Below are 20,946 nucleotides of genomic sequence, written 5' to 3' on the forward strand. Positions count from 1 at the left end.
TCTGTCTGGTAGCATGACTGCCTGGTACAATGGCTCCAATGTGTAAGATCGAAAGAGTCTGTAAAAGGATGTAGACTCAATCAGCTCCATCACAGGCACAACCCTCACTGCCATCAAAGACATCTTCAAGATGCAGTGTCTCAAGAAGATGGCATCCATCATTATGAATCCTCACCATCTGGGACATGCCCTCTTCTTATTACTACTGACAGAGCGGAGATACAAGAGCCTGAAAACCCACTTTCAATGTTTTAGGAACAGCTTCTGCTCCTGCACCATGAACGGTCCCTGAGCACATAAATACCACCTCACTGTTCCTCTTTAGCACTATTTACTTACATTAATTTTTATATCTTGTGCTACACTGCTGCCACAAAACAACAAATTTCACGACACATGTCAGTGATATTACATTTGACTCTGAAATCAATTGTGAAGGACTGAAGACCAGCAGGTTTGAATGTCAGCTCTTTAATTCAGAATTAAAAAAACCTCCAGCAGAGGAGGCTTTTGATGCCTTTATAGGCATAATAACAGATACCCAAAAGCACAAATAACATTGCGTTTCCAAAATTCAGTGAAAATTATATGCATTTAAAATATACCCTGGGATACTGGGCTAAAATTCACTAGAGTTTAGAAAAAAAGAGGTGGGGGCATCTTGTACACATTTCTAACAGAACTGGACAAATTAGATGCAGAAAGGATATTCTGATGACAAGGAGCTCTCAACAAGTTATAGTCTAAGGATAAATACACAAGCCTATTTAGACTGAGATGAAATGGTGAGTCTGTAGGGTTTGGTTCTTCAGAAAGCAGCTGAAACCAAATCATGAAAGGAGTTGGATATGAGGAGAAATCCTGGAACAAGGGACTGAATGCGAATGATCAACCACAATCATATTGAATGGCAGAGCAAGCTCAAGGGAAGAAAGAACTGTTTTGCTTCTTTTTTTAATGTTCTACACCGTGAGTTTCACCTAGCCATTCACCACCTTGGGTCAGTCTTCACTCCCTCTTGGTTATATACAAAAGTCAACATTGCTTTCAGCTGCTTCCTCCTGCAATTCACATAATATATTAATGGTGGTAAACTTTGAGAGTAGTAAATTTGAGAGATGGAGAATTCCTTTACTGGCAATCAATTTTTTCTTCATTCACTTTTTGGAATCTAGATGCTGCTGCCAAGGCTAGCATTTATTGCCCTTCGCTACTTCTCTCTCAAGATGACAACACTGTGCCACCTTCTTGAGCTACTGCCATTTACCTGGTGAAGGGACTCCCAACAGTGTGTTCCAGGACTTGAACCAAAGGAAAACTGGCAACATACTTCCAGATCAGGATGGTACAACAGCTTGGAGGGGAACCTGCAAGTGGCATTCCTATGTTCCTGCTGCCTTTATAGAGGTAGCAGACTTGGGAGTGTTGCTGAAGTAGGCAACATGAGTATTGGCAATCTACTGTGCCAGTGAAGGATGGAGACAAGTTTGCCAATTAAGTGGGTTACAATATCCTAGATGATACTGATGTCAAATTTCTTGTGAGTTACTGGATCTGCACCCATCTAGAATGTTCCATCAGTTTTGGCTTAACTGTAATACAATACATGGGGTTTTGTTCAGAAGCAAGGTCCCCTTCTGTCACTGCAAATGCCAGACAAAGAGCTTGTAGAATACTTCTTTGCATGTGTTGCCAGTATCTATCAGAGTTAAATCTTTATTATTGCTATTGTTTTCTGCAGGTGATAGCATAGTCAATATCTATGTTACTTAGAGTAAGTTCATGCCCAATTATATGTGCATAAATACCGAGCCTACCTACATTCATGCTTCCCCTTCTCTGCGGTCCATACTCCCCAAGCTACCATATATTGTCAACTGTAAGGTGGATTGTTAATTTTTCATTGATCATTTGTGTAAACTTTTAAAATACATCAATGTTTATATTTATAAATTTTATTAACAGAATACTGTGTAAAGAATTATAAATTATACATAACCCACTCAATGAATAAGGCATATCTAATTTTTGGCTATAGATTTTTTTATGACTCTCTAGAAAATAAAAACTGCTAGCTTATTATGAACTTCCAGGCTTTAAAATTCAGATGTTTCTTTTAATTTGAATGTCATGCTCTATATCAGCCATGACTTGCACATTTCTATGGTGCAGAAACAAGTCAAATGCCATAAGTTCCTGACAGAACATTGATTATAATTGACCTCCTTCTGCCCTCATGAAACTAGGGAAAAAGTTTTCTACTTAATGTAACCCACGATAACAGAAAAGGCTTGCAATTCATGAATATTTTACAGAAAAATAGAATTGCTTTCATTCAATTTGTCTAAAGAAATTATGAAAACTGCCAGTATTCAAGATGTTAATGAAAGCACAAAGGGAATATTCAGATTCTGACTTCCAGACAACTGCTATATGAAAAAAGAGCAACTGAACAACTAAAACAAAACTGCAATCTAGGAACAGATACAAATGTACACTTCAGTACATAATTATATGTGTTTAACACAGTATTTGCATAATCTCTATGAAATACAACATGTCCAACAACAATTAAACATATATTAAAATACTATCTGTTAGCTATGGCATGTTTTGACACCGAACTATACTGGTACCGTTTCTAAAAGCTCACTAATGCAACAGGAACTAAAACTCCAGAAGAGATTGAAGTAGAAGGCACCACCAGTATGAATAACTGCATCCAAGACCCTTTACTCCATGCCATGGAAGTGCCACGGTTAGCATGACACTAAGACATCTTGAAGCATCTGAATCTGAAGTTCAATTCTAGTGTTGCCTGAACATTCTCACTGTGAGCACATGGGTTTCCTCCGGGTGCTTCGGTTTCCTCCTACAGTCCAAAGATGTACCAGTTAGTAGGTTAATTGGTCAATCTAAAAGTGTCCTGTTAGGTTTAAATAAGTGGGTTGCTGGGTGGAGCTGTTCGTTGGCCGCCAGGCCTGTTCCGCACCACAACTCTAACAAATAAATAAACAAATAAACAAACAAACAAACTGATCTCAACATGGACCAGCCATTGCAAGTACTGCTCAAATTCAAGTTTGGAAACAGCATCATGCTGTTAAATTTCAGCAGTAATAGCCAGCGGCTGCTCAATTTTCTTTTAAACAATTCACATTACGTAGAACTGAACAGCACAGGAACAGGCTCTTCAGCCCATGATGACTGTGCTGAAAATGATGCCAAACTAAATTAATTCCATGTACCTGCACCTGATCCATATCACTCCATTTCCTGCACAATCACGTGCCTGCTCAATGTCACTTGAATGTCACTATTGTACTGGCTTCCATCAGATTTAGGTTTACTTATTACAGGTACATCGAAATGTACAGTTAAATTGAACTCTGGCATGGTGCCAGAGCACTGGAAAATTGCAAATGTCACTCCACTCTTTAAGAAAGGAGGAAGACAGCAGAAAGGAAATTACAGACCCGTTAGCCTGCCCTCAGTGGTTGGGAAGATGTTGGAGTCAATTGTTAGGGATGAGGTTATGGAGAACTTGGTGACACAAGACAAGATAGGACAAAGTCAACATGGTTTCCTTCAGGGAAAACCTTGCCTGACGAAGTTGCTGGAATTCTTTGAGGAGATTACAAGTAGGATAAGTAGAGGGGATGCAGAGGATGTTGTACATTTGGACTTTCAGAAGGCCTTTGACAAGGTACCACACATGAGGCTGCTTACCAAGTTAAGAGTCCATGGTATTACAGGAAAGTTACAGGCATGGTTAAAGCATCGGCTAATTGGTAGGAGGCAGCGAGTGAGAATAAAAGGATGCTTTTCTGATTGGCTGCCAGTGACTAGTGGTGTTCCGCAGGGGTCAGTGTCGGAACTGCTTCTTTTAATGTTGTATATCAATGATGACGGAATAGATGGTTTTGTTGCCAAGTTTGCAGATGATACAAAGATTGCTGTAGGGGCAGGTGGTGTTAAGGGAAAAAGTAAGCTGCAGCTAAGGACAGTTTCAGAGAATGGGCCAGCGAGTGGCAAATGAAATATAATGCTGGAAAATGCATGGTCATGCACTTTGGTAGTAGAAATAAATGTGCAGACTATTTTCTAAACGGGGAGAAAATCCAAAAATCTGAGATGCAAAGAGACTTGGGAGTCCTTGTGCACAACACCCTAAAAAGTTAACTTGCAGGTAGAGTCAGTGGTGAGGAAGGCAAATGCAATGTTAGCATTCATTTCAAGAAGTCTAGAACACAAGAGCAGGGATGTGATGTTGAGGTTTTATAAGGCACTGGTGAGGCCTCACCTTGAGTATTGTGAACAGTTTCAGAATCAGAATCAGAATCAGAATCAGGTTCATTAACACTGGCATGGGGTGTGAAATTTGTTAATTTAGCAGCAACAGTTCAATGCAATACATAACAGAAGAGAGAAATAAAAATAATAAAATAACAAATAAATAAATAAATTACAGTATACGTATATTGAATAGATTAAAAAACATGCAAAAAAACAAATTCTGCATATTAAAAAAAAAGTGAGATAGTGTCCAAGGGTTCAATGTCCATTTAGGAATCGGATAGCAGAGGGGAAGAAGCTGTTCCTGAATTGCTGAGTGTGTGCCTTCAGGCTTTTGTACTCCGTATCCAAAAAAAGATGTACTGGCATTGGAGAGAGTTCAGAGGAAGTTCACAAGGATGACTCCGGGAATGAAAGGGTTATCATACAAGGAACATTTGATGGCTCTGGATCTGTACTCGCTGGAATTTAGAAGGATGGGGGGGAGGGGATCTCATTGAAACCTTTCAAATGTTGAAAGGCCTAGACAGAGTAGACGTGGAAAGGATGTTTCCCATGGTGGGGGAGCCTAGGACAAGAGGGTACAGCCTAGGATAGAGGGGTGTCCATTGAAAACAGAGATGTGAAGAAATTTCTTTAGCCAGAGGGTGGTAAATTTGTGTAATTTATTACCACAGGCAGCTGTAGAGGACAGATCGTTGGGTGCATTTAAGGTAGAGCTTGATCGGTTCTTGATTGGACACAGCATCAATGGTTATGGGGAGAAGGCTAGGGAGTGGGGCTGAGGAGGGGAATCAAGGATCAGCCATGATTGAAAGGCAGAGCAGACTTGATGGGCCAAATGGCCTAATTCTGCTCCTGTGTCTTATGGCATTATGATCTAAATGCATTGTTTGCATTAACATTCACTGCTCTAACCTCAATCATCTGTCACTTCTTGAAAAAACTCAAATTAAATTTGTCAAGACACTTTATAATAAACTTCAAATGGTACATAGAGTCAAAGATCTGATGATCAGTGATGAAAGGGGAAAATTACTTTCTTTTCACCTCACACTTATTAAAGTAACATTCAGTGTGTTTATGATCATTAATAACCACTCGTGTTTTATAACTAATAATTTAAAACTGCCATTTTGCATCTGAGATACATAGTCTTCTTTCTGAAATAATAATATTCCCACAAGTTCAAACTGCCCTCACCAAATGATTACAATTATTGGCCCCAAATATCTGGCCAAGGACAAATCAACAATTATCTGCTGTTGAACAATACCAAGCTGCACCAACCAGCCTAACTCCCCCTCCCCCAACACAGCATTCCAGGCACCTACCAAACTTGTCTTACACATCTTTATACTTTTCCTCTCTCATCTTAGAATCTAAATTCTCTTGTATTTAGCATTTCCTGCCTGCCTATTCCATTTATGTCTCAAAAAAAATTAATAACTTTCATCAGGTTCCCTCAACTTTTAAGCAGAAAGGGATAAAGATTCAAGATTCAAGTACATTTATTATCAAAGAATGCATAAATTACACAACCTTGAGATTTGCTTATTCACAGGTAGCCACAAAGCAAGAAACCTGAAACAACCCAATTTAAAGAAAAAAAGAACAAAAATAAAAATAAAAGACCAACACTTGATGCACAAGAGAAGAACATATATACGAATCATGCAAACAACTGAAGCAAACAACAGCATTCCAAACCAAAAATGAGTCCTCAGATCTGAACCCTGGAGCAGCCTGAGTAGGCCCAAAGCCTCATTTATCAGTTCATCATATTCGTGGGCACGAAGCACAGCAGCTGCGGCAGTCTTCATAGCCTCAATGCCATGGAGATGACCATCGTGGAGAACAAGTGAAATTGGCTCTCATTCTGACTGACACCCTGTCTTTTCAGTCTGTCTGGGCTACTGTTTAAATTGGCCCAACAATGGAACAGCGAAAAAGTCCACGCCTTGGAGAGAGGAGTGAAGATCATGGAGAGCGAGCAAAATTGGCCCTCATCTCTGATCTGGGCCAGCATTTAAATTGTCTAAACAGCACATTGTACCTCATACTGGGACCCAGGCTCCGCTGCTGCGAAAGCAACATCTTCAAAAGGATTGTATACACTGAAATCATACATTAGTAATTATACAGTGTTAACATCATTCTTTGACCATTTCTATACATATTTTAATTTTAATCCTTAATGTGAAATGTCAGTTTATTAAGAACGTAGCTTGATCATGATTCCATAGCTAGAATTCAATCTGGTTTCTGAAAATTTTAAATAATTCCCCTCACTGTTTTTTCAATTTGATTTTATTATTTCTTCAAGATTCACATATTCTATCTTTTCACATTCCTTCGTTAAACATTTTCTGATTGACCTGCAGATCTTGACAATGACTTGCTTTTAGATTGGCTTCAAAATAGCAGCATGGTCCACTGTACTTCACAAGAGCATGCTAAAACAAATGACAGAAGCTTGGCCAAAGGATATACAAAATGTGCTGGAGACAGTTCAGTGAAGGCTTACTATACTATCACCTGAAATGGACAGATTACTCTCATCCAAGGTTGGAGGGGATTAGACTTCGATACTGTTGTACAAGAGTGTGAAATAGGTCTTAAATATAGCCAACCCTGGAAATGTAGAAAGAATGTTTCCACTCATAGGGGACTCTACAACTAGACATCACTTATGTAGATATACGGGTTTGTCCACTTAAGACGGAAATGAAGAGCACTTTACTCCTTTGCAGTCATAATTCTTTGAACTCCCTTAAAGGGCAGTGAAAGTATTGGTGATCTTAGTGCTTGGACAATATCCTCCCACATTTAACCTCTTTATTGAGTGTACATTGTGACAGAGTTGCAACATAAAGATTTTTGCTCTCTTGGATGCAAGAAATAAAATAAATACAATACAATGGATAAGCAACAGAGAATCTGCAGATGCTGGAAATCCAAGCAACACAGGAACTCAGCAGGCCAGGCAACACCTATGGAAGAGTGTACAGTCGACGTTTTGGGCCGCGATCCTTCAGAAGGACTGGAGAAAAAAAGATGAGTAGTAGATTTAAAAGGGGGGGGGGAGGAGACAAACACAAGATGATAGATGAAACCGTAAGTGGGAGAGGTGAAGTAAAGACCTGAGAAGTTGATTGGTGAAAGAGACACCGGGCTGGAGAAGGGGGAATCTAATAGGAGAGGACAAAATGCCATGGAAGAAAGAAAAGGGGGAGGAACACCAGAGAGAGGAGATCGGCAGGCAAGGAGATAAGGTGAGATAGGTGATGGGGAATTGGGGGGAGGGGTGAAGAGTGGGCATTACCAGAAGTTCAAGAAATTGGTGTTTATGTCATCAGGTTGGAGGCTCCCGAGACAGAATACAAAGTGTTGTTCCTCCAACCTGAGTGTGGCCTCATCACAACAGTACAGGAGGCCATGGATTACCATATCAGAGTGGGAATGGGAAGTGGAATTAAAATGGGTGGCCACTGGGAAATCCCGCTTCTTCTGGCAGACAAAGCGTAGGTGCTCAGTGAAGCAGTCTCCTGGTCTCACTCAGATACAGCAGGTCACACCAGGAACATCGGACACAGTATATGATCCCAACAGGCTCACAGGTGAAGTGTTGCCTCACGTGGAGGGACTGTTTGGGGCCCTGATTGGTAGTGAGGGAGGAGGTGAAGGGACAGGTGTAGCACTTGTTCCGCTTGCCAGGAGGGAAATTAGTGGGGTGGGACGAATGGACAAAGGAGTCGCGTAGGGAACAATTCCTGCAGAAAGCAGAAAGTAGGGGGGTGGGGGGGGGGATAAGGGCAAGATGCACATGATGGTGGGATCCTGTTGGAGATAGCAGAAGTCACGGAGAATTATATGCTGGATACGGAGGCTAGTGGGGTGGTAGGTGAGGACAAGAAAAATTCTATCCAGATATATTCTTATAAAGGAGGTGAAAGGTTACAAAGGGAAGACAAGAAGGTAGAATTGAGATTGCACACATATTAGCAAGGCTCTTATTGTTTGTGGTTTAGGCTCAGTGTCAGGTTTCATATTCCTCTCCAATTTATTTGCTTGTAGGTTTAAGGGACAGCTTGAAAGGACGCGCAGATGTTTAAGTATAGAACTCAAGAGCTTGCTTGCTAATGGTTGACAATTAAATACATTTAGATATCAAGGAATAACTGACAACAGAGGATAAAACTGACTTTGGGATCAGCCACTTTCCAGAATTAGCAACATCTATATTTTTATTTGCTTCTGACAAGGTGGTCTTCAACTTGAAGCATTGATTTCATTTTTCTTTCTACAGATGCTGTTGCATCTGCTGAGTTTTTCCAGCAATTTCTGTTTTTAATAGTCTGACATACCTGATTAAAACAGACCACTGTATATAATACTTTCAACAGCATTTCAGCTAATAATAAGATATACGTTATCACATGCATAGTTGTCTCTCTCTGCCACTGATAAGATGGTAGTGTTTTCAATAACTTGCTGCTACTGACAGAATAAGCAATGAACTTCAAACTGCTGAAGATTGGTAACACTGCAGGATCTAACACAGCAGATGATAAGGCCATAAGTTCAGCATAATCAAGCTCAGTGTCCTGGAGTCAGAGCTGTTGTCTAAAATTAAGCATTGCTTTTGTATTTTGCTTTACCTTGTGCTTAGATGCTCCTCCCATACTGTGCAGCAGCACTAAGCACTCAACAATAGTCATTACAAAGCACTGACTAGATAATTAAACCATCTAATTCAAATCTCTATTTAACTGTTTTGGATAAATACTTTTCCAAATGGAAAACAGTCTGAAAATGTATTACACAGTGCTCAAGATATATGAATCCACACCAGGATCATTTCTAACCGCTTGCAAAAATAATACATGTTCTTTCTTCAGGAGTAGCACCTTATTCTCATCAAATTCTATATGGGAGATATATACCTGATGTACATGCCAATGTCAATGCAAATTTCCTGACATTCCTTTCAACTAAATAAAATTCGTTCATTCAGGTAAATGAGGGCTAATCTCAGTTTATAATTACAATACCTTGTTAAAAGTATTCAGCCCTCAACCCTTTGCTCACATACATGAATATTAGAAACAGGAATTTTGCTCAATTTAACTGAGAATTTTTATTTGTGAATCACATACTCCTTTTTTTCACATTCGAGCCCCCAAAGCAGGGAAAAATGTAAAGCATGATAAACTAAAAATTCAAAAACTGAAATGACAGCCATTCAAAAATATTCATCCCCCTTTGCTTGGTACTTAGTTGAACTATTTCTCATAGCTATTACAACCAGTAGTCTTTTTGGACAAGTCTCTATCTGCTTTACACAATGTAATGGAGCCCTATTCTTTCTTGCAAAATTGCTTAAGCTATGTCAGGTTAGTTGGACAACAATCTGGAGGTCTTGCCAGAGAACCTCGATCGGGTTAAAGTCAGGACTCTGACTGGAACATCAGTTTTCTTAATTTGAAGCTACTCCATGGTTTCTCTGGCAGTGTGCTTTGGGTCATTGTCCTGCTGAAAGATGAACTTCCTTGCCAGTTTAAGCTTTCTGGCAGAGGCCAGCAGGTTTTTATCTAGGATCTCTCAGTATTTAGCAGGATTCATCCTCCCATCAACCCTGACCAGATTTCCAGTCTCTGCTGCTGAAAAGCATCCCCATAGCATAATCCTGTCTCTACCATACTTTGCAGGAGGGATGGTGTTATCTGGCTGAAGTGCAGTATTAGATTTATGCCACACACACACACACACACACACACACACACTTAGAGTTGAGGCCAAAACATCCACTCCACAAGACCTTCTTCCATATCTTTACGGAATCTTCTGTGACATTTTGCAAAGACTTTACAGACAAGGATATGCTTTTTTTGTTGGGCAAGGCCTTTTCCTTTCCACTCTTCCATAAATACCCTTTTCATGAAAGGCCTTAGAGATTGTGGAGCCCTGAACTTCATCTCCAGTTGCAGCCACTGACTTCAGCAACTCAGAGTGACTGTTGCCATCACTGAGGCCTTGCTTACAAGTGTCATTCTTCTTGACCTAGGCAATGTGGCTGCGGTTTCATACTTTTTCACAATGAACTGAGCTGAGCTCCAAGGTATGTTCAGTGCCTTTGAGAAAGTCTTATACCCTTCCCAAGATTTATGCTTCACTATTATCATTTTCCTGTCTTGCCTTAAATGCGCTTATGTCTTCATTTTCATTTGGTCTGTTGAACATCGATCATACTGTTGGACCTCACAGAGAGTGGGGTATTTACAACATTCTTATGAATTCATTGAAAACAGGTGATCCTCCAGTTTTCTACATCAACAAATTGGGTGAGTCGGTAAGGTAAAACAGCATATTGGACCTGAGGAAAGTTAGCATAGTAATTACAAAGGCAATGAATACTTTTTCAGCCTCACAGTGTTGGTTTTTAATTTTTAGTGAATTGATGACAGGTTTTGGAATTTTTCTTTTGATTTGACATGATGCACAATGTTTTGTACATTAGCTCAAAAATTCCTACTTCAATAGACAGTATAATATGAAGATAGTTGTGGGACTGAATACTTTTTGAAGGCACTGTAATTCCAATTAACATATTTGAAAATTCTGCTTGATCGCTGATCTTATAAATTTGCATTCTGGTTATTTTCCAGACTGCATAAAAGTAACTGTTCCCTGGGCCACTCCAAAAATAAAATACATGCTAAAAAATTATTAGCCAACATAACTGAAGCTCACTCACTTTCCCCGTACTGTCATTTGATCACTTTCACTCAATAGCAACAAATACTGTATAGCCGGAGGTGCACAAGATGCATCCTATGTAGAGCAATTAAATAGACAATTACATGCAGACAGTTCCATAAATAACTCACACTAATTTCTTAAACTGAAATAAGAAGCAGAGCAAAGCTAGTTCAGTGCTTTTAATTTTATATAGTAAAATAGAGACACGATATTGTAGATTCAACAATCTGGAGTAAAGAAAACAAACTGCTGGAGGGACTGTGCAGGCCAAGCTTGTGGAGGCAAAGGGATAGTTGATGTTTCAGATTGAGATTCCGAATCAGGATCCCAATGTAAGATCATGACCTGAAATGTTGACCTTTCCTTTGCCTGAACAGGTGTTACTTGGCCCACATATTTCCTCCAGCAGATTGTTTATTGTCAGCTGTAGTTTTCTGTCATAGAGAAAAAGGATAAATCTTTAGACAAAAAGTACCTAGGAAAAATAACAACATTAAATGCTATGAAAAATAGACCAATTAAACCTACAGTAGTAGATAGGGTTATCATAAAAAATGTTGCCTTTAAACCTTTAGCTATCAATGATGTGTCAGACAGACACATCACCCCTCACCCTTTCTCAGTTAACTAACCTCACATGAATCTGCCACAGTGGTTGAACCAAAAATGGCTAGGTTTTATGCTTCTGGAATAAATATTCAGTAACTTCTCCTTCAAACACACCAAGAAAGAATGGATGAAGTTCTGCCACTCCCTGTAAATATCCTACAATCACAAAGGCATTATGAAAATATATGAAAAATTTAACAACCCTAATACAGTACTAGCAAAAGAAAATCCACTAGCACCAAGTAACCTTCCATTGCTGCCTTATCAGAAAACCATAAAAGGTACAGTCAACCTTCACTAATCTGACTACCTGTAATCCAGTTCCTTCAATAATCTGGCACTGATAACACTAAATGTGATCCTTCTGTAATTCGGCATTTTCACTAATCCGGCACTCCTCAGGTCCCAATGGTGCCGGATTAGTGAAGGTCAACTTGTATTACCAATATAATGCTTTGTCATTTTATTATAATGGCTAAAGCCCATTCAAAAACAAAGTCAAAAAGAAAAGAATCCACATTTTGCAAACAGTTAATTTGCTTCAAAGAATTCATAAAGCAAAACCTAGGAAATACATATTGTTTAACAAATGCAATCATTAAACCACTTGAATATATTGATTTATTAGCATATTATTTTCAGTATAAAGTCACAATTCAAATTTCATATTACTCTGTAAAAAGGTGTATATTAATATATTAAGCAGTGGTTTCCAACTCAACCATTAACTGTGTTATGACAGTTATAACTATTTTATGAACTAATCGACAAGCAACAAGGAACATCCAGAGATTTCTCATGTGAAATAAATTACAAATAAAATATGGCTCTGAAACATTCATGTTCAAGACAACATGATGCATTTTATACCCAATGAAGTTCTCGAAGGATTGAAACTTGAAATGCAGCAGTCATGTCTCAAGAGCCCTTTGACAATGACCCTATTTTCTAAGCTTTGGGTTTATGGTGTAAGTATTAGCCAAGCTGCTATGGTATCCTTTATGCACACCCAAGAGAGCAGATGGAGTCTGAATATAGTTTAATGCCTTACAGACATACTGGATCATAGTATCAATTCAGATGCCTGAGGACAGATCACTGGAGTGAAACTTGAACCCATAACCCCTGGATCAGAGGAAGGAGAGTAACTAACAGCTTTACTCACAGTATTTTGTTTGTTGACTTCCAATATGAACATTCCTTCACCATCGAATCTATTCAAAGAAAGATCATTTCTACCTCACTCACCACGGTGCATTTACATTTTTGTGCAATTTTACTGCCTTGTCTGCCAATGCAAAGGCAAACAGAAAATATAATTAAACAGCAAGTGTGTATTAAAATAGTCTACCTTGCAACAAATGTCAACACTGCTTCAGAATGAGATCAGGGTTATTTTTAGCTACAGGTTCTTCTTACAGCTTCTGCAGCACCTGATTGCGACACCCACACAAAACAGAGACAATAATCAGAGGTAAAACTGAGGGAAAAAACACCACAGCAAATATCTACAAAAAAAACATTCACAGCAGGGAGAATTTTTTATTGCACAATTGTTTCTTTTCGAAACAAAAGGTATAAAGTACAAAATATACAGTGTGCTTATTCTCAAATATAAATGTCAAAAAAGCAGATTTTTCTAAAAAGCTGATTTTTTAAAAACTCCAAATCCTATTGCCAAGCAGATTGCAGATTCTAAGTTAAAAAGAATCATCTGTAGATTTTTCTATTTTTCTCCTGCTGCCTTAAAAGGTCCAGGGGATTGGGAAATATGTTACTACTGAAAATTAATAGAATAGCTCTTTCTTACCATTAATATCAATGGCCACAACTTCATGCCATAAGAGGTTAATATCAGGAAGCCACATTTAGCGACATTCCACTGCAGCACAGAACAGAAAACAAGCTAGTAATCCAGGACATTCTCTACTAACATCCAATGGCTATTAGCTGCAAACGCTTTCCTCAGTGTTCCTTTGATACAATTGTTAAAAATCCTCTCCCAGCTGATGAAAGCCAAGACAAATCACTCATTCAACATTATGAAGCAGACAGTACCCATGGTTACCTTCCCCATTTACTGCAGTTGCAAACTTGAAGCAATTGTTGATGAGAAAGAAATTAAGTTTCCGTCAGAACAAGGCAGGTTTGCCTAAGCTATTTGCTTATTTAGTGATGATGACATCAGAACTCTCTGTCAAGCATACTGAGCACTTACTGCACAGTCACCCATTTCCTGGAAACTCAATGAATGTATTTAGCCCCAGACCAGCAGTACCCCCAGTACAGCTAAACCAGTCTCATTAAATGAAGTCACACACGAGTTAATATTTCCACAATACACCCAATCAAATCCCACTAGCTAGTAAATGATCTTACAACATGCATACAACTAGTCCGCAACATACTCAAGAAACAAAAGCATCACCCTGCATTTTAGGGTGAAGTAATAAAATTCTAGCAATAATTTGTAAAATATTACTTGGACAGTACAAGAGAGAAGTGCTAAACCACCCAGTTTCTTTTTTGACAGAGTTGCTCTGGACAGCTCATGCTTCCCTTATTTCTTAAACATTGGAAATACATATAACTTTTAATTTCCAAATAAATACATCAAGATGTTCCATTATTATTAACAAGATCTTAAAACAGGAGTCCCCTGAACTGTAGCAAAGTACAAAGTCTCTTCAAAGTGTCTCTTGCTAGGTCAGCACATGATTTTCTTACAAAACTAGATTGACCACATGTAACGTTACTGGGTGCACAATATGACATACCACACGACTAAGAGTGCAGATTCTTAAGTTTTTTGTGTTATTACACATGGCAGAGATTAAAAAAAATTATCCAGAGATAGCAGAATGTATTTCCAGTTGCTGAAGCCATTTACCATTCTGTCACAAATTTAAATTCATTTAGTTGAATTAATGAGAACAAACATTTGATAGCAAGTTTTTACATTAATATGTTTCATTAGAAAAAAAACAGCTTATATTTGTTGAAAATATGATAATTTCCTGGAACTGATAATTATTTTGAAACACTGATTAAATCTGCATGACAGGAGTATAGTGGCATTTAATGAAACCAAATTCCATTTGCAACCGATGAGGAAAAATTTTACAACAGTGGAGTGTAGCATTTAAACCTAGTGCATGTCTTTGCTAGAGGAATGCAAATTTAATTTCATTGAGGATACATCTTTTAGTAGTGCTTTGCTTCCATGCATGATAATAGTTACCTGTACCTAGTTACGCACTTTTTCTTTACACATGTCTGAATATGTGTATGGAAGAGATTTCTATTAACCTTTTAGTGAAGAACAAATAATACTATGAACACCAGAACTATCTGACATTTACTATATGCTCATTAAACCTCCGACAGGTTTTTGTGAATAGATGCAAGATAATGAATTTATGAAAAGCTTCACTTATCTTTGATATACAAAGTTAACAAAGCTAAAGGAGGAATACAATACTTTTAATTTTGAGAAGAAATGTATATCCTAAACTTAACGGTAAAGTGCAGCCACTGCTGTTAGTCAAGTCCCTGGGTTCTGGGTGATGGAGCAAGATTTTCCTTGCCTGCCCATGGTCTGACTGACTGTATTTTCTTGCCACTATGGGGCTATGTTGAGGAAATCAGTTGGCTGCAGAAAACAGAAGGGTACAATAAGGAAGAGATAAAGGATTTGAAGAGGAAATATATGAGATGGTTGTCTGAGAGCTTGGGATTATCAATCTGTGGAACAAAGGAAGATGGAGAGGGAAGAGAGAAAGTCGGGAGCAAACTGGGAAAGAGTGGCAAGTAAAGCACTTGAAAGGAGAACCCACTTTCAAGGAGTTGAGTACATTTGGACTCACAACAGATGACCAGTCAAAGGTTACAGGAAGAAGGCAGGAGAACAGGGTTTAGAGGGAAAATACATCAGCTATGATCGAATAGCGGAGCAGACTTGATGGGTTAACTGGCTTAATTCTGCTCCTTTGTCTTATGATCACAAACTCCAGTTAAGACCTGATTCAGCGTGAGAAATGTGTTTGTTATAAGCTTTGAGGGCAAAGAACTATTTTGTGCAAGAGAGATGTTGTCACCCCTGCTGCAGCTATTGGAAAACACTGAGCAAGTTCATCAACTACCCGTAGCACACTGGTCCTTAGACCACTACCTCATTGCTGCAATTCCCTCTGCTGCTCAGATATGGACAAAGTTTAGATTAGTGATAATGGTACCCATCTTCAAGAAGGGTGACTAATCATACCTCGGTAACTAAAGAACGGTTTCCTTGCTGTTTGATAAAGGAAGAGTTATCAACAGGCTTCTCCTCAACAATTTTTAAGTGCCTTCAGAGTTGTACTTTAAATGGTAGCATGGATTCTGTGCAGTTAGAGTCACAGTGGGACCAATGATAACTCCAAGAATGCAAGTGGGTAAAACAACACTAAACATGGACCTTCTCAACCTCAATGAAGAAGGGACAGTTATAATCAGGAAGGACTATAGAAAACCCTCTTCAAATTTGGCTGACTGCAAATATTTGTCCTCTTCTTGCATTTTCCTGCATCACCATCTAATATGGAGGGGCCACTGAATAGGATCAGAAAAAACTGCAGAAGCTTGCAAACTCAGCCAGTTCGATCATGGGAACTAGCCTCCTCAGCATTGAGTACATTTTCAAAAGGCAATGCCTCAAAAACGTAGCATCCATTGTGAAGGACATCCATCACCCAAATTATGCCCTCCTCTCATTGCTACCATGAGGGAGGAGGTCCAGGAACCTGAAGACACCCTCTCAACATTTTAGGAACAGCTTCTTCCCCTTCGCAATCAGATTTCTGAATGGACAATGAACCTACCATAAACATTACCTCACTTTTTTTTGCTCTCTTTTTGATTTGCTTACTTCATTAAAAATTATATATATAAATTTCTTACTGTAATTCATAGCTTTTCGTGTGTATTGCACTGCACTGTTGCCATAAAACAACTAACTTTATGACATATGCCAATGACATTAAACCTGATTCTGATTCTATTACTTGATCCTAATCTCAGATCGGATGGGTGCCGAGCAAAATGGCTTCAATGCCTCAGTTTCTCCAACCTTTCTCAATGCATTATTGCTTCCTTACCTTCAAACAACCTCTCAGGAACACAAAAATGGTTCAACCAATCTCACCTCCACTACAAAATTAACAACTTCAGCAGCACAGTAATAACACATGCTTGTGCACATTTGGAGGCCAAGTTCAGAGTTTATGCCAGTTCAATCACTGAAACAAATGAAGGTCTTTACACTCGTCAACTGTCCTCTACCAACCTGCCACCAGTGCACAACATCACCTCTGACAATAAAAGGGCCTATTTTGTTAAATTCCACAGAATTAAAGTTAAAGCTGCAATTCCACAGATGCTAAACTGCCTGTGCATCTAGTGTTTTCATCTTCCTTTCCTTGGTGCCAAAATACTCCCTAAACGTCTCCACAAAATTCATTTTAAAATGTATACTCTGTGCCACTTTATTAGGTACACCCGTTCATAAATGCAAATGTCTAATCAACCAATTATGTGTATACTCAATGCATAAAAACATGCAGATATGTTAAAGAGGTTCAGTTGTTGTTCAGACCAAACAAAGAATGAGGAAGAAATGTGACCTACGGGACTTTGAACATGGAATGATTGCTGGTGCCAGGGGAGGTGGTTTGAATATCTCCTAAACTGTTGATCTATTAGGGCTTTCATTCACAAATGTTTCTAGAGCTTACAGAAAATGGTGCAAAAAAAACAAAAAGAAACACCCAGTGAGTGGCAGTTTTATGGATGAAAGCTCCTTGTTAATGAGAGAAGTCAGAGGAGAATCACCAGACTGGTTCAAGCTGACAGGAAGGTGACAGTAACTCAAATAACCATGTGTAACAACAGTGGTGTGCAGATTAACATCTCTGAATGCACAACACATCAAGTGGATAGGATACAGCAACAGAAGAACATGACCATACACTTATTGGCCACTTTATTAGGCACAGGAAGTACCTAATAAAGTGGCTACTGAGTGCAGAGTAAAATACAATTTATATTTGGAGAGTAACTAACACATAGTTTAAGGGAGAACTAGGTAATATCAGATGTATATACACAAACCTTCTTAATTCATCGAATTATTGGAAAAATTCATGTACAAAAAACATTTTTCTATGCAGCCAAAATTTTAGCTATTATAATTAGCACTGGAAATTGAAAAGCTTCATGGAGTTTTGAATTAATTACATTAATTTAATTTAATTAGAATACTTATGTTTTAATAAAATAATTAAAATAACTATTCTGTCATTAATGGTTACTTGGGTATTTTATTTAGTGCCATTAAACAAGACATAATTACATGAATAAAAATAAAAGCACCAAAGATGCTGGAAATCTGGAGTAAAATCAGAAAATGCTGGAAACACCCAGTAGGTCAGAAAGCATCTGTGGAAGGCAAAACAGATAATATTTCAGGTCCAGGAACCTTCATTAGAACAGCTACTCTTTCTATAAATAATTGCATAAATCTGGTGATTCATGGTGCACCATTACAAGGACTGGAACGGATCACCATATCTTTCCAGTCCTTTTAAAGGTAAAAGCCCCAGAGTCAAACACTCTTTGATTGAGGTGTTAAGTACTGAAACAAATTTAATGACATTTGAGCAATCATCTATTGACTAACACTGAGTGCTTGAAATGTTGGACATCTGGGAATTATACAATTAGAAATAACATTAGATTAACATTAGATTAGATCAACATTAGCTCCACAGCTCTACAACTCTCTTCTGTCTCCCTCTCTCCTTCCCTCCTTCCCAGTTTCCCCCCGTCCCCACACCCCTTTCATTTGTATTTGGTACAGCAGTTGGAAAACTATCAGTAAACTCTTCGTCTTCTGGCAGACTGGGGCCAAGAACCAGGCTTAACTGGGAGAAGTACCTGGTTGGACCAACCATTGAACACAAGGATTTTTTTTTCTTAATTCTGTTTTGGAACAGTATTGTACACACTTTGGTTCAATGAATGAAATCAGTCAAAAAAAAACTACTGCATAATTTTTTCACAAATAGCTATTGCCACCCACAGCTTGAGAAGCTGTGGGTGAAAATAGATACTTCATGCCAAAGCAAATTGTAACATATAACAGGAAATGCAAATGGCAGAGCTTCTATAAATATCACAGCCACAGATCTTATTTCAATGGCTCAGTTCAGTCTTAAGGCAGATTGATACTGACCACGTCTCAAACACCTAGATGACCCAGTTTCAGCAAAAATTCAAAACTGCACTAGTTAATACTTTCGATGCTCTTCTATTAAATAACACAGAGAGCAGCTGCTGACTGCAATCTCTACACTAATTGGATTTAAAAACCCTGACTAACAAATAGTCAAGTAATTTATCTTGAGGGTATAAAAGTAAACAGTCAGCAGATTTCCAACGTCAATACTTTTTAACTTAAATGCTTTTCACATTTCAGTCCAATTTCAAGTCCCACATAAATTACATTAAGGTTGGTTTATAGGGAAGTACACATAAGAATAAGTTAATCACAATAAAAAAAACTGTTGGTGTTTCTTTCATTGCTGACATTTGATCTAGAGAACATAATTTGCATGTATACCATGGCCAACATCAACAAGTCATCTGATTTTTATTACTTGCGCTTTTTTTGAAACCATGAAATTATTCTGGCTGACATTTTAAATTAATTGAAACCAGTTTTGTTTCACAATGCCACCAAAACTGTAAAACACTTTCAGATTGTTGGATAACTGGATAACACAGCGAAGTGGCAAAAAAATTTATCAGATACTGCAAAGTAAATAAACTTTATGTGGTGTCAAACTAGGTGAGAAGAGTATCCAGACTTAATGGTCCACCTAGACATTTCAACAGAAGCCTTCAATTATCCAAAATTGTCAAGACAGTATGGGTCAAGTTTGATTTCTTTGAATTGGTATTAAATGGCTCTACTGTTACCTGCAATATGAGTCATGAAGGTTTCTCCTAGGTATCTAAACTTAAATGTCATGCAGGTATTACAAGAGGGATGATAAAAATTGTAACTAAAGTTGTTGATGTGCTAGACTGTCAAAAGTACATAATATTGCTTTATTAAGACTTAATGCAATGAAGTTGTACTTTCCCATATCATCCCTTAGCACCACCAGACTAAAACAAGTGATCAATTTCATCTACTTTATTGGAGATATCCTGTTGTTGTGGCCAAACCCTTTTTTACAGTAGGTATTTTCAACAATTTAACACCAGATGACCCCCAATCCTTAAAAAGTACACTGTAATGAATCAATAACCAGAACTTTGCAGAACAGGAACAGACCCCGGCCCCTCAAGCCATCAATATCTGTACCAACAAACTAATCATATCTGCACATTCATGGTCTATAGCCCTCCATTCCCTGTTTACGTACGTGCTTAATGCCCGTAAGTGTTGTGGTCGTCTCTTCTTCCACCACCTTCCCCGGCAGCATGCTTGAGGCATCTACCACCATTAAAAAAAATTCTTGCCTTCCTAATCTCCTTAACTTTAAACCTAGAGCCTTTCACTTTAAACCTATAGCCTCTAGTATTTGGGAAAAGACTTACTGTCTACTCCAGTTGTGCTTCTCATAATTTTGTATACTTCTATCAGGTTGCCTCAGCCTCTGACACTCAAGAGGAAACATTTCCTTATAGCTAATATTCTCCAATCCCAGCAATATTCTAGTGAACCTCTTCTTCACCCTTTCAGATTCAGATTTATTTATCACATATATATCGAAGCATACAGTGAAATGTATCATTTGTGTTAACAACCAATACAAAACTAAGGATGTGCTGGGGGCCGAGTGCAAGTGTCACCAGACATTCTAGGGCCAACACAGCATGCCCACAATGTTCAACAGAACCTGTGATAAATAAATCTGAATCCAAAAGGGTGCAAAACATTGATTTCTAAATAAATAAACCTCTAGGCCTCAAGTTCTTGACTCTGGACACTCAGACATCGGGCCTACAATCTGCAGTCCTTGGCCCAGATTCGCAAACAATGGGCTTCAGACAACCGGACCATCCAACTCCGAGGACTCCACCTCTGGACTCGACGACCCTTGGACTTCAACCTTCGACTTTGGCCTTCGGAACTTGCCAACCGCTGGGTATCAACCATGGATTTGACTTTCAGGCCTCAATTTCCAGTCTCGTATGAACCTCCAACTCAGGTGACTGACAGGGTCACTGGCC

General features: G+C 38.5%; 1 protein-coding gene across 12 annotated transcripts in view; it reads right to left on the reverse strand.

Annotated features, from left to right (window-relative positions):
* The window catches only part of hdac4 (histone deacetylase 4), a 494,468-nt gene that overhangs the window by 223,047 nt on the left and 250,475 nt on the right, over positions 1 to 20,946 (reverse strand). The window contains exon 1 of one of the 12 annotated variants that reach the window (XM_063051793.1): positions 13,736 to 14,065. The exons of 9 other annotated variants lie outside the window; for them this stretch is intronic. Coding sequence is in view for 1 of the 3 variants with exons in the window: in XM_063051787.1 (XP_062907857.1) it covers positions 13,478 to 13,535 (58 nt within the window). In the remaining 2 variants the exon portion in view is untranslated. Of the gene's footprint in view, positions 1 to 12,832; positions 12,924 to 13,477; positions 13,654 to 13,735; positions 14,066 to 20,946 lie in introns of those variants that run through there. 2 more of the 12 variants (XM_063051787.1, XM_063051791.1) reach the window with 2 other exon arrangements.

Source organism: Mobula hypostoma, chromosome 6 (genome assembly GCF_963921235.1).
Source record: "Mobula hypostoma chromosome 6, sMobHyp1.1, whole genome shotgun sequence".
Classification (NCBI taxonomy): Eukaryota; Metazoa; Chordata; class Chondrichthyes; order Myliobatiformes; family Myliobatidae; genus Mobula; species Mobula hypostoma.